Source organism: Diabrotica undecimpunctata, chromosome 7 (genome assembly GCF_040954645.1).
Source record: "Diabrotica undecimpunctata isolate CICGRU chromosome 7, icDiaUnde3, whole genome shotgun sequence".
Lineage (NCBI taxonomy): Eukaryota > Metazoa > Arthropoda > Insecta > Coleoptera > Chrysomelidae > Diabrotica > Diabrotica undecimpunctata.
The window spans coordinates 34,877,029-34,891,659 of NC_092809.1; the positions used below are offsets into that span (position 1 = coordinate 34,877,029).

General features: G+C 33.0%; 1 protein-coding gene across 3 annotated transcripts in view; it reads left to right on the forward strand.

Moving 5' to 3' along the window:
• LOC140446238 (uncharacterized MFS-type transporter C09D4.1-like) overlaps positions 1-14,631 on the forward strand; it is a 57,286-nt gene that overhangs the window by 20,004 nt on the left and 22,651 nt on the right. For all 3 annotated transcript variants that reach the window (XM_072538776.1, XM_072538773.1, XM_072538775.1), the window contains 3 exons: positions 2,799-3,013; positions 10,359-10,462; positions 13,025-13,135. In XM_072538776.1, coding sequence (XP_072394877.1) covers positions 2,799-3,013; positions 10,359-10,462; positions 13,025-13,135 — 430 coding nt within the window. The remainder of the gene's footprint in view (positions 1-2,798; positions 3,014-10,358; positions 10,463-13,024; positions 13,136-14,631) is intronic.

The following is a 14,631-nucleotide window of genomic DNA, read 5'->3' on the forward strand; positions in this document are numbered from 1 at the left end:
TTTTAGCAACCTGCGGTTAATCACCTCATCTAAAATTTTTGTTCTTTGAGGAGACGTAGAAAAGAATGAGCACAAACCGGATAAATTAGAAAAATATATCCTAGCCTGCTTATTGATAGAACACGCAATTGTCATAATTAAACTCATTTGGTGTGCATAGCAATGTACGTAATTTGCAAGAGAATGTTTTCTTAATAATTTTTCCACACCATTTAATCCACCACTCATAACAGATGCGCCACCATAACTTGGAGGCGGATGATGGGAGAAGACAGGGGCTGACGTGGGCTGTAGAGCCATAGAAGAGAGATTATATTATACAGGGTGTTTCAAGAATGTATGTCATAAATTAAATCACGCATTCCGGGAACAAAAATTAATTGATTGAATCCAACTTACCTTAGTACAAAACTGTACACAAAAAAAGTTACAGCCCTTTGAAGTTACAAAATAAAAATTGTTTTTTTGCATTATCTCCTAAACTACTTGACATTTTGTAATAAAAATGGACACGTTACTTTTTTGTTCTGAAAGAATTTTTCATAAAAAAGAAACAACAAAATCTAAGCGCACAGAAAAATTTTAAGGGGGGTGTGCAGCCCTAAATCCCCCCAAACTTTTGAGTACGTTCAAATCAAATAAATTTTGTGGCATCATTAGTTTAACACATTATTTTTAAAATGTTTTTGTCTCATCACTTTTTTCAAAAAACAGTTTTTATTGAGTTACGGCCCTTTTCATTAACCTTTAAAAAATTACGTGCAACTAAATAAATGGCTTAAATGAATTAACAACTACAAAAAAATGTCTATACCCTCTATAAATATGATATTACAATAAATGTTCAAAATGACCCCCATTTTCTTCAATACACATTCGGTATCGTTTTAATAAGGATAACCGAATGCGCTGAAACATCGTATTTTTCTGACGAAATTGATTTGCAGCTTCAATTTTTCTAACCCTCAATTGTTGTTCGTCCTCTATTGTTACATAATACGCTTTCTCTTTCATAAACCCCCAAAAGCAAAAGTCCATGGGGTTAAGACCTGGACTTCTGGGTGGCCAAGAAATAGGTGCGTCACGACCCCTTCCAATCCACCGACCAGGATACTGCCTGCAAAGGTATTCCGTGACTTCATTACTGTAATGCGGTGGAGCGCCATCTTGTAGAAACCACATATTTTGCCTTATTGCAATATTCACTTCTTCCAAATACTCTTGTAAATCGTTTGCCAAGAACTGCAAATAATTATCACCATTTAAATTGTTGGGAAGAAATACTGGGCCTGTTAGATTGTTATCCACAATTCCTGCCCAAACATTAACTTTAAAAGTCCTTTGGTGATGAGTCGTTTTTTTAGCGTGAGGATTTTCGTCGGCCCAAATGTGCTCGTTATGATGGTTTGTTATTCCATTTCTACTGAAGGTAGCCTCGTCAGTAAACAAAATATTTCTAATAAAATTAACATTTCGAGTGTTTTCCATTAACAACCAATCGCAAAATCCAATCTTTTTAGGATAATATTCAACCAATAACTCTTGAACCGTTGTTAAGTGCTAGGGTTTAAGCAGCTGATCCTTCAAACGCCTCCAAACCCTTACGTGAGGAACATTTAGTTGAGCAGATATTACCCTTGTACTTGTTCCAGGGACTTCTTCAATGATTTCTAAAATGTCTTCATCAGTTGCATCCATTATTGGACGACCACTATTGCCAGCAACTTGCGGTTGGAATGTACCCGTTTCCCGTAAACGACGATCAATGGTCAGAAATAATCGTCTACCGGGTGTATTTCGATTGGGGAATTTTACTGCATAACGCCTTGCGGCTGCTGCACTATTCTTTGACATTCACCTACGATATGCCCGATAGTTTATTGAAATCATAATTTAATCTGATCCAACTTACCCAAAGTTAAATGCATATCTGCCATTTCCTGAAATGTGTAGGCCATTGTAATATCAAAATTTTTAATATTAATCTTCTTCACACAATAAATGATAGCTTCAAATTATTGACTATTATTGATGGAACTATTTGTAATTATTGTATCCGTAGAAACTAATTGTAATTTTATGGCCAACTAGGAAAAACTAGTTTTTTGAAAAAGTGATAGGAGGCAAGTTTTAAAAATAATGTGTTAAACTAATGATGCCACAAAATTCATTTGATTTGACGAACTCAAAAGTTTGAGGGGATTTAGGGCTGCACACCACTCTTACAATTTTTCTGTGCGCTTAGATTTTGTTGTTTTTTTGTTTGAAAAATGCTTTCAGAACAAGAAAGTAACGTGTCCATTTTTATTACAAAATGTCAAATAGTTTAGGAGATAATGCAAAAAAACAATTTTTATTTTGTAACTTCAAAGGGCTGTAAGTTTTTTTGTGTACACTTTTGTACTAAGGTAAGTTGGATTCAATCAGTTTATTTTTGTCTCCGGAATGCGTGATTTAATTTATGATATACCTTTTTAAAACACCCTGTATAGAGAGTTCTAGTATAGTACAGTTCACTGAATAATTAATACATTTAAAATGTCATTAATAAAATAAATTTTATTGTGTGTAATAAATTATATATAAATATTATATTTATTTTATTTGCTTTAACAGAACAAAATCAAACATTCTTACTGAACATAAAATATATGAAATTAAATTATTTACTTTTCAAGTGATTGGAATTAAATTTTAAATTTAAAAAATTGTTTGATGCCCGCTGATCCTCGTTGAAAATTTTCAAGTAACTTTTAGACTGATATCAGTGTTTTAAACTAATACTTTTTATGTTTCAGACTTCCCAAAGGAACCTCCACTACCCCCTAGTAACGCACAAGCGCTTTTAAGACTGAACAAACAAGAATTTGACACCAGTGTCTTCTTCAAATCTATAAAAAAATTGTTTTTAAATCGAGGATTTGTTATTCATATGGTAGCCTATAGTATAAATATCGCAGTCTTCTCTGCAGTGGGTACTTTGCTTAATCAATTTATTTTGCAATTCTTTGAGGTAAGTAGATAAGAAATACTTTGATATACGAGTATATATCATAATCATCATCATTCTGAGCGTATTTTACCGATTACTTTACCAAAGGTACAATCTCCATTACATAGTCGTTCTTCATTTCTGTTTATGGTTGTCTAATACTCGCTTATCTGTGCCATGTACCTGGTTATTTCTTTATGTCATAGTCCCATCTTAAATTTGGACGTCGTCTTGGTCGCTTGACGCTTCAAGGACAATACCACAGTGTAATTCTAGTGGACCATCTATTGTCAGTTCTTCTCGCTAAATTTCCCACCCACTGCTATTTTTAAGAATTGATTCTGTGGATTGCATCATGCTCTTTTTTTGCAATCTCTCTTTATTATGCCTAACATACATCGCTACGTTGACCTTTGAGTGACTTTGTGTTTATCTATTTTATCTTTCTTTAGTGTCCAAGTTTCGCAGCAGTATATCATGACTGGTTGTATACACTAATCGAATGCCCCTTTCTTTAGATGAACACAGGTTACAACATTTGTATCAAAAAATGCCCAAGCCAATTACATTCTTCGGTTGCTTTCTGGGTGTAAGGAGCCAGATTTATGTATTAATTGTGTTGTTTAATATTACATCTTGGACATCCACTAGATCAAAGTATATGGGTTTTGTTTTTGCCAAGTGCATTTTTAGCCCAACTTCATTGGTAGCTGCATTTATGTCACTTATAAGTTCTTGTAGTTCTGCGGGATGATTACCGATGGTATATTATATATACCATCAGTTCTCCAGTTCTCTTTCCCTGATTTCTTTATCAACTCCTTCTCTCCAACTTCTTCTAGGCCTTCCTGGTCTCCGCCTACCTCTCGGTTGCCATTCAAGAATTATTTGTCTTGGTATTCTATTCTTCGGCATTCTCCTTACGTGTCCGTACCATCTGAGTCGTGTCGTTTTGATGTCATCAACAATATTATGTGTAACCCCCATGATTTCTCGGACTCTCTCGTTTGTTATTCTGTGGCGTCTGGAGATTCCCACCGAGCGGCGCCAGAAGTCCATTTCTGTTGCTCTAAGCATTTTCTGTTCTGTCCTGAGTGATCTTTACTCCTAGGTATTTGCAGTCGTCACATAGTTTGATCTCTTGATTTTCCTCTACTAGGGTTATGTTGATCTCCTCCGATACTCATGTACTCAGTTTTTTCCATATTCACTTTTCGCATCATGTAACTAAGGTCTTCAGAGTGCTGTGCGATGATGATCTGATCATCCGTAAAGCACAGAGTGTACAAAGTTAAGTCCATTAGTAGTATGCCCATATTCATACATTTTTTCTTCCATTTGTTGAGTGCTGCTTCGAGGTATATTTTGAATAATGTTGGTGATATATAGCATCCTTGTCTTATTCCTTTAGTCACTTTGAATCCCGGTGTAATCAGATTTCCTGTTTTAATTCTGGTTGTTTGTTGGTAGTACAACGTTTTTACCGCTTTAATCAATTCTATATTTATATTTGTTTTCCCCAGTGCCTCCCATAATTTATCAAGCGGGACACTATCATATGCGTTCCGTCTACAAACGTCAGGTGGACTTCTTGGCCACGAGCAACTTTGTTTTCAATTATATGAGTAATAGAGAAGACATGGTCTATTGTAGATCGACCTACACGAAAACCACCCTGTTCTTCGGCTTCTATATCTTGGTATTCTCCTTCTATTCGATTTTTTATTATTTTCCCATATATTCTGTTAGTAGGTACTACTAGTAACTGCAATTCCTCTATATTTTTCAGGTTTTGATTTATCTCCCTTTTTATGGATGGTGCTCATATGTGATTCTTTCCATTCCTCAGGTAGTTCATGTTTATTTATGCATTCCTGGAAAAGTTGTCGTAGCCGTTGAATTAGTATTTTGGGTCCATGTTTGATGAGTTCCGGAGCTACATTTCCTGGGCCAGGTGATTTGCCATTCTTTAGATGTCTGCATACGGTTTCGACTTCTCTCTCATTTATTCTGATTGGTGATCCTATCAGCCTGACGCCTTAAAGACCATAGTTCTCTAGCTGTTTGAAGGGCTCTCTTGTCTCTATTAGTAAATCTTTAAAGTATTTCCCAAGTTTGCGGTGATATGGACCGGATAATATTTCTTTTTCTGTTGTTTCTTAAATTTTTTAACAGTTTCCAGCTTTCTGAACTTTGGTTTCCACCAATGTATGTATTTAGCATGGTGCACTTTTTTTTCCATGATTCATTTTTCTTTTGGCATATTTTGCTTCTGACCATCGCTTGCATTCTTTTGTATTCGATTCTGGCTTCCACATTTCTTGTGTTAAGATATTTTTGATACAATTTTCTTTTCTGTGTTATTTCGTGCGAAATATCTTGATCCCACCAATATGGTTTTTGTTGTCCGATCTTTTCATATCACCCTAGTGCTTCTAGGGCAGCGGCGTGTATACATTCTTTGATGGTTTTGTATAACTGATTAACGTTCCTGGTATTATCTTCCGTTTCAATTAGTTTTTGTTCCAGTCTACGTTTATATATGTTTCTAACACTTTCTTGGTGTAAACTATTCAAATTGTATCATACTTCTTGTACTTACTTCTTTTGTATGGTTATATTGCGGCGTTTTCTGTTCTCTTTTATGTGAAAATGAAATATCTGAACGTAGGAGGTAGTGGTCACTGCAGCTAGTGGGTCCTCTACATGCTCTTACGTCGACGTCTGTTGTTTTCAGTCAACTTTTTTGTTGGAGGATGACATAGTCTATAACTGATTTTAAGTTTCGGGTTTCCTGAGTCCACGTATATTTATGAATGTTTCTATGTTGTAAATATCCATTCATGATTCTGTTCTGTTGAGTCCGTTCTGTTCGCATATATCTATTAACCTTTCTCAGTTATTGTTCGTATTATCTTCTCCATATCTACCTACTACTTTATCGTTGTTCTTTTTTCCGACTCTGCTGTTGAGGTCTCCCAAGATTATTATTTCTCTTGTGTTCCCACCTATGTGATTTCTTCATTCGGTTGTTCGAAAAAGTTATCTTTCACATTTACAATAGCATCGTCATTGATTGCATATATTCCCAGAATGGTCAGTCTGTCTCCTATTATACATATATTTATTTTTATCATTCTTTCGTTGATGCCTTCCCATGATGTAATGTATTTTCTGAAGAGACGGTTTATCACAATGGAGACTCCTTGTTGAGCTCTAAGTTCTTTTGTGACTCCGGTGTAGAAATGATCGTATTTACCTAGGCTTTCCGATCCTTGACCTTTCCGTTTGGTTTCCGTAATAATACCTATGTCTATCTTCATTTTGTATAGTTCTTCTAAGATTTCTGGAGCTTTCTTTGAGATCCTTTGGACGTTCCATGTCGCAAAAATCATTTTCCTGTTCCGTAGTATGTCCGGTTCCGAGGCTGGATTTTGGAGTTTTTAACCTTTACAATTTTTGACGAGTATCGAATGGTTAACCCGATGCCCCAACCTCCAACTTGGAGGACCAGGGTTTGATTTTGGAGCTTTCCTTCTCCTAGATGGTTTGCTTTCACTGCAGCTTAAGAGTATCGTCTGCCCTACCTGTTGGTCCGCGGGTGGTATTTTATTTCCCACCTACCCGCCAGCTGATACTGGAGAGGGCTTTCCCTTATCCGCCACCTGCGGACGCACTCTCTAAGAGTTACAGGCTCTCCCGAGATAGATATTATATCTATTTTTCAAATTTTTATGTTCCTATCTACCTACAAAATAAAAACTACAGCTTTTGCTTCATAGATGATTCCACGAGTTATAAATATCCTTGTTACTTTTATACTGAAATCAACTATTTTAAGTGCAACAACGGTACTAGCCACCATATTTTTATGATGGCCACTTCAAGTAGTCGAACAGCTCCACAAAATCGTTTTATTATGAAGATTTTGAGAGTGATTCTAATTCATATTTTGATTCTGATGATAGTGTTAAAGACAAAGACTATATTGAAAGTAATAGTGATAGTGTACACTCTTCAGGTAGTGAATCACAGGTGAGTAATTAAAATTTGTGGCTTGTCCCCTTTCTTAAATTTTCTTTTTTTTTATTTGTAATAAACAATGGTATTATCATTTCTTAATGCTAAAATGCCATAGCTACCTTCTACTGCTTTCGTAATATTGATAAAAAAATAAATCATTCTTGCTTTGTATGTTATAATATCGATTTAACGTCGATTTATGGCTTATCCCCTTATTGTCTTAAAAATTATTACAAAACTTTTATGCTAGTCCCAGGATTATAACACTATTTTTGTTTGCAGGCAAATGAATTTTCTGCTGCTACCGAAAAAAAAACGATTTGCTTGACAGACGAGGTTCTCTTTCCACGCCAGAGAAAGCCCCTTCTTCAAGATGGCGCCAGGCAAACCTAGAGAGACAGACTAGACATAAGAAAAAAAAACCAATCGAAGTTTGGGCCATAAGTAAATGGCACTAGGTAAGTAAACGGCAAAGACAAGTACCTAACAGGGAAATCGGACCTCCATGTAAATGTAGCAACAAATATCGAGATACTTTGCAAGAAAATGAAGCACAGATTTTAATGCGTTTTGGAACTTGGGTGACTATGATAAACAAAATATTTATCTTTTTTTCCAAATCAAATCTGTTCCAAAAAAAGAACCTAAGCCAAAAAAAAACCAAAAAACATGTATCGTCGCGAAATGTTTCAATACAATATTTTGTAAAGATCAAGGGTAAAGTATGTAAAAATATGCAAACAAGAGTTTCTTACAGTTCATGGATTGCAAAAATCAAGAAAAAGAATTCAACTTTAATGCTAACAAATGAAGGAAGGTGCTAGTATCCAAAAACAGATAAATGTGGCAAACACCAGAACAGAGCAGATAAAATTAATGACTGTGATCGTGAAAACGTAAAAACGCATATTAAGTCTCAAAATACACTAGTCATTATGGTAGGCAAAAAATGTGACTCTAAATATTCAAATTAGAAATGATGGCAGTACAGAAGCATCAGCAGACAGGTTAAAGACTCAACTTGAGCTACACCATCGAATGGCCGAAGCTTTGCAAAACAGCCTGAAAGATGAAGTAGAAAATGCTAAGAGAACAAAAGACACACTTGTCATCAGTTTTGATTTACTGCAAGCTCTACCTATACCTTCATTGACAGTTGGTCCTGCTTTTTATTTACGAAAAATCTGGACCTATAACTTAGGAATACGTTACTGCGTTGAAGAAATGGGATACATGTATATGTGGACCGAACACTTAGCAAAACGTGTAAGTTACGAGATTAATAGTATATTATTAATATAAGTATTTTCAAGAAAATCCTACTGAACGTAGAAAGCTTGATGTATATAGCGATAATTGCGCTGGACAAAACAAAAATTGGACCATTGTATGTCTGTGGCAACAACTATTTAAAGAAAGTGTCTTTGATAGAATATAACATAGATTTGTAGTAGTGGGACACACGCATCTTCCTTTTGATCGTGACTTCACAATTATTGAAAAACGTAAACGGCGTTATTTAAATCAGGTGTATACTCCTGCTGATTGGTATCAAGCAGTCTTAAAATCAAAAAGGAAAAATCCTTTTAATGTCATTCATTGTTCTATAGCAACAAGATATTTTGTCTTTTAAGGATTTACAGATCCAAAATATTACCAAAAAAACGCAAACAGAAAATAAAGAAAAGCTTAATTTCAGTAAAATCTGCAGATTTAAATTTATTCACGAGACTCCAAACGTTGTTTTATAAACATCTTTGGAACGAATTTTTTGAATCTGTCAATATTGGTAGGAGAGGTGTTAAAATTGCAGTAAGCCTGAATGTAAGAGATTTAAAAATTAAATATGATGCACCCATTCCATTAAATCCCAAAAAAAAAACATCTAATATTTCGATGCTTCTTCGCTATATACCACCTATTTACCAGAATTACTACAGAGGGATTGGTGTTGTTGAAAATATGGGAACAGATAATGATAATATCGATAATGAGACAGAACATTTGGATGACTTTAGCGATCTGGAGGATGAAAATTAAAGTGATTTTAAAACAATTCTAACTATAGAATTGCAATTTATGTATTGTGTTTTTCATGGTTAGTACTGTATATAACTTCTAATATTATGATAAGGTACCCATTTTACAACTTGTTATATTAATATTTTTTTTGTAATAAAGGTGCAAGCCACATTTTTTTGAATTTTTATTGTTTTTTTTCTACAAAAACGACTTTTTTAAAATTAGCTTAGCGTTTTAAGGATAGTAGATATACAGTTTTCAAATAACACCATTTACTGAATTTCTAATCTATATTTGGTATTTCAGAATTTGATTAAAACCTTTATACCTAATTGATTTTCTCAAAAACTTACTTTTATGACATGTACCGTTGTTGCTCTAAGGTCTATAAATATATAAGGACACTTTTGCTAACACAAAGCTTAAGTTAACAAAAATTTTTTTAGTTACATGTTAAAATTGATTTCTATAAGAAAAAACTTTTGAAAAGTTTCTATATAGAAACACATCGTTGATCGAAAAAAAATATATAACTATTTAATAAAACTATGGTCCACAACGATTACTCACACTGATGAAGAAATGGAGGAAAAGAAATAGTAACATAACTAAAGCATTAAATAACAACAAAGTCACTTCTAATAAGTCAAAGTATTTAATTGGTGACTTTAATGCAAAGTGAGGAAGAAAAATGGCAAGGAACAAGTCATGGGAAAGTATGAAGTCGGTGCGAGAAATGAAAGGGGAAAAATGTTCAGTTTGCACACTATTAAAACATGTCTACTGCAAATAAATTATTTAAAAAAAAATCGAACAGAAAATGGACTTAGGTAGCATCAAACAAATTACTAAGAACCAAATTAACTTTATTATAACCAACAAGATTGCTACTAGAAAAGATGTCAGTGTAATAAAAAAATTTCAAATAGACAGCGACCATAGACTAATCAGACCAAACAATTTTCTAGATCTAAAACTAGAAAGAATAAAATTAATCGCAAAACCAATGATATAACTATATATTAACAATCTGAAAGAAAACTAAATCACTACCGAAGGGCAATGGATAAATTGCAATTAATGGAAATTATCCTTAATAGTGCCAAAGAAATCGGAGGCCCGAAGCAACAAAATGAACACAGCAAAGTATCTAATCAAACCAAAATAATGCTAAAACGAAGAAGGAAAATGAAAGTAAGTAGCAACGTACAGAGAATACAATACACAGTACTTGACTGCAAAGTGAAATCTACTTTAACATTTTAGAAAAATAATAATTGACAGAAACTTTTAGTATTTGACAGAAACAATACTTTTTTAGGGAGATTATGAAAATGCCGGTTGGATGGGATTTGTTATGGTTATTTCTGGAACAGTTGGATCAATTATTTTTGGAATTTTGCTAGATAAAACGCACAAATACAAGTAAGTTATATTTTTAATTGATATAAAATAGTTAGGTATTTTTTAATTATCAAAAAAATTGCGCTTTTAACAAAGTGTCCCGCTTTACTTGGAGCACATCGAATATTTGGTAAGTCAACCCTGTAATGGAAAACATAAATAAGAGGACTGTCTTGTATTTGGGTTTGTGTTTGACATTGATATAATATATTAAGGATGTAATATGTTGATATTTTTGTATCAAGCTGATAGCTGATAAACGACGAAACTGACGTCACATTACTAGCTACAATGTCCGACGTGAATTTGACAGGTGATTAACGTGAATATAGTTATTCCCGATATTTTAATATTAAAAGGTAACATTATGTGTTAAGTAAATAATTTAATGTATTCTTTTTAGTAAATTAATAAATTCGTTAAATTTTTAATCTTTTGCATCCAGCGTTCCAGAGAAGAAATCCTATTTACGAGATAAACTTGCCTCCAGGAAGTATTGTGACTTTCCATAAATCTGGATGGATGCAGACAGAAATAATGAGCAATATCTGGTTCCCTCATTTTCTGAAACAAACACATCCAACTGAAAATGATCTTGCACTCCTAATATTAGATGGACATTCAACACACGTTAAAAATTTGGGTTTAATTAAAACAGCAAGACAACATCATGTTCATATTTTAGTAATTCCTCCACATACGTCAGACAAGCTCCAGCCACTTGACGTAAGTTTCATGTATCCTTTAAGCAATTATTATACTCAAGAGGTTAGAAACTGGCAGAGAAACAAATCGAATAAACTTATTGATTTACAAGATGTAGGTCAAATATTTGGTAAAGCGTATGCAAGGGCAGCCACACTCTCAAATGCAGAAAATGGTTTTAAGTCAGCAGGTATTGTCCCATACGATAATACCAAATTTTCAGACATAGATTTTGCACCGTCACAAATAACAGAACGAGAAAATATTTTTGAAAAAACCCCAGATTATTTTCCAGCAATAGCTTCTATTCAACCTGAGCCAATGAGTTGTGACCCTTGGGCTTCTTATGATTCAAACAATCAGGTAACTAAAGAAACAGTTGAACCTAATATTGAAACATCAGCAGGTGACAATAATGAAAACGACCAGACACCTCAGAGCAAGAATGATTTATCAATTTCTTGTCGTTTATTTTATAATGTAAAAAACACTTGCGGCAGCTCACACACATCTCCTTTAAAAGAATTACGATCTCCAAGTGATATTCTTCCATTACCAAAAGCAACATTAAAACTGACAAAAAAGGGTGGAAAACGTAGGCATGGTAAAACTGCTGTTATAACATCATCCCCGTATTTGTTAGAGCTAAACCAGAGTTTCGAAAAACCAAATACAAAAACCGTAAAAAATGTTAAACGAAATTTGAGCCAAGAAACTATTAAAAGTAAAGCTAAAAAAATAAAGTCCCGAAAAACATCGATGGAATGTGAAAGCTCTTCCGAAGAGTCCACGAATATATGCCAGGATTCTGATTCAGAAGAACTTATTTCACTAGATGATGAACTCTAAACAACAGAGTTACTTCGTCGAAAAGATAAGGAATTTACTTTAATACAGAAGAATATTGAAAAAGATGATTATGTCGTGGTAATTTTAACAGAGATAAGAAAGGGAACATCCATGAAATTTGTTGGAAAAATTAAAGGGCAGTGTTTAGGAAACATTTACGAGGAAGAAGCATATGACATTACTTACCTGAGAAACTACAGAAACCACCAGGACTCATTGGTGTTTCCAGATATACCTGACGACGGTGTTATTTTAAAAAGTGAAATTGTCAGCGTTCTCAGCAATTTTTCTGCACTTCGCCATGGAATAATTAAATATTTATAAATGTTTTTATTATTTTTAAATTATCATTTGCAACAAATATTAGAATAGGTACTTTTGTGTTATTTTTCTTAATTAAATTTTCATTTAAAGACTTTTTTTATATGCTAGTTATATCTCACATTATCCCACCAACTATTTCACTTTACCCAACCATGTGGGGCAAAGTGAAAAAAAAAACAATGACTGACAAACCTTCGCATAACAAAAAATTTACTGACTTAATTTAATTTATATTTCGAGATAATGATCATAAACGTTGCGGTTATAAGATATGTTTTTTACTTATCTTTATCTTATTTACTTATATTTTTACTTTATCTTATTTCGAAAAATGTAAAATTTATTTAATTTCAAAGTTTAGCTATTCCACTTTACCCTACTCTCCCATATATATATATATATATATATATATATATATATATATATATATATATATATATATATATACCTATATATAGAATTTTTTTCGTATACAACTGACTTTCCGGAAACAAGAGTCGGTCATTGTTACTCGCTACTTCGGACACAAGTATTTATTCAAGGGATCTCCTTAGTATTATATCGATGGTGTTTGACATCACTTTTGATGAGCTCATAGTATAGCGAAACATTTCATAGCGTCTAATATGTTTAAGGTCTTCTGAATGTACAATTTAATGTATTTAGTATAGTATTTGTAGAACTTACTCTCTTTATCTTTTTTAGGGAAATAACTCTATTTATTTACTTTTGTTCAGCGGTAAGCGTCGGATTTTTAATGTTTACGTTAAAATACCGACAAAAGTTGATGACATACTTTTCTTGTGCATTAGTAGGGTAAGTATTTTAGTTAGTTTAATGAGAAGATTAATTAAAAATTTGCAATACTTTAAGTTAAAAAACTTAAATTAGATTATTCCTAAGGGATTTTAACTTGCTTTGTAGTATATAATTGGTAATGTTTTACTAGTTGGTAAATATAAGTAAATAGTATGCGGAATGATTTTTGTTCGACCAATTATTTTTGGTAACTTTGGCTTGACGCAGACATGGCCGCCATTTTCAAATAAGGGCTCAGTAGCCAAGGCCCTTTTGTAAATATACTTCAGGTATATGCTCCTACAGTGGACAAACCAGATACAGAAGCTGAGCAATTCTATGAACAACTAAAGGATGTCATAAAAATAAATAAAATCTATTGAAATAAAAATTATTATTGGTTACTTTAAGACCAAGCTAGAAAAAACAGCAGTAGAAGAAGTCACGAGACTTTTTGGCTTGGAAGAAAGTAATGAATGAGGAAATATGTTAGTACAATAATGTCAGGAAGAAGAAATAATAATTAAAAGTATCTACTATCGACTAGCCAGACGATTATATACATGAAAATCTCCACAAGACACTCAAAAAGCCAAACTTAAAAACCATATAGTCTTAATAAAGAAACGATACGAAAATGACATTAAAAGAGTAGATGCTTATTCTGACCATAACCCACTAATTAGTAAGTTTAGGTTCGAAGTTAAAATGATCTCTCCACGAAACACGTTGGGCATAATAATGAAGCCTTATAAAATAATACAACTATTATAGAATTTTTTTTTGGCTTAGACTTATTGTCATACAGCCAGACACAAAAGGAATAAGACAGTATCCATCATTATAATTTACCTAAATGCCCTATCAAAATAAAGGATTACATCGATATTAGGAGAACACGGACACACTCTTCTCGCCTAGGGACCTATTAAGGCATTGATTTATATAAGACACAACAACACTAGGTCACAGAGAGGAGGAAGTTATACAAATGGTTTAAAACAAAGGTAACAAGATTAACTAAACAATTTTTAGAGAATTATAATGATAATTTGCTGTTTTTTAAAAATTTAATTAAAGAGTTGTAAACATATTCAGAGTCAAGTCATATTATAGAAAAATATTGGATAATAATTAACTAGAAAAAAAAATACTCAAAATAAAAACTGCACAAAATGTTCTGGGTTACAAAAGAATACAAGCAAAGAAAAGTTGGATGGCAGTGAAAATTATAGAGCTGAGGGAAGAAAAAAGAAATTTAAAGAATGGTGATAGAGAATACAAAGTAATAAATAAACGAGTAAGGTGAAAATAAGAGTGACCAAAAATAAATGAATAATTAAAAATGAGGAGAAATACTACTTGCAAAACATGACTCTTTCAACTTCCATAAAAAACTCAAAGAAATAACAAACACTTTCAGAAAATTAACTACTCAAAAATAACAAAAGACTAATATCATAACAGATCAAAACAAATTATTCAAACTCTGGTTTCATATACTTAATGGTTTT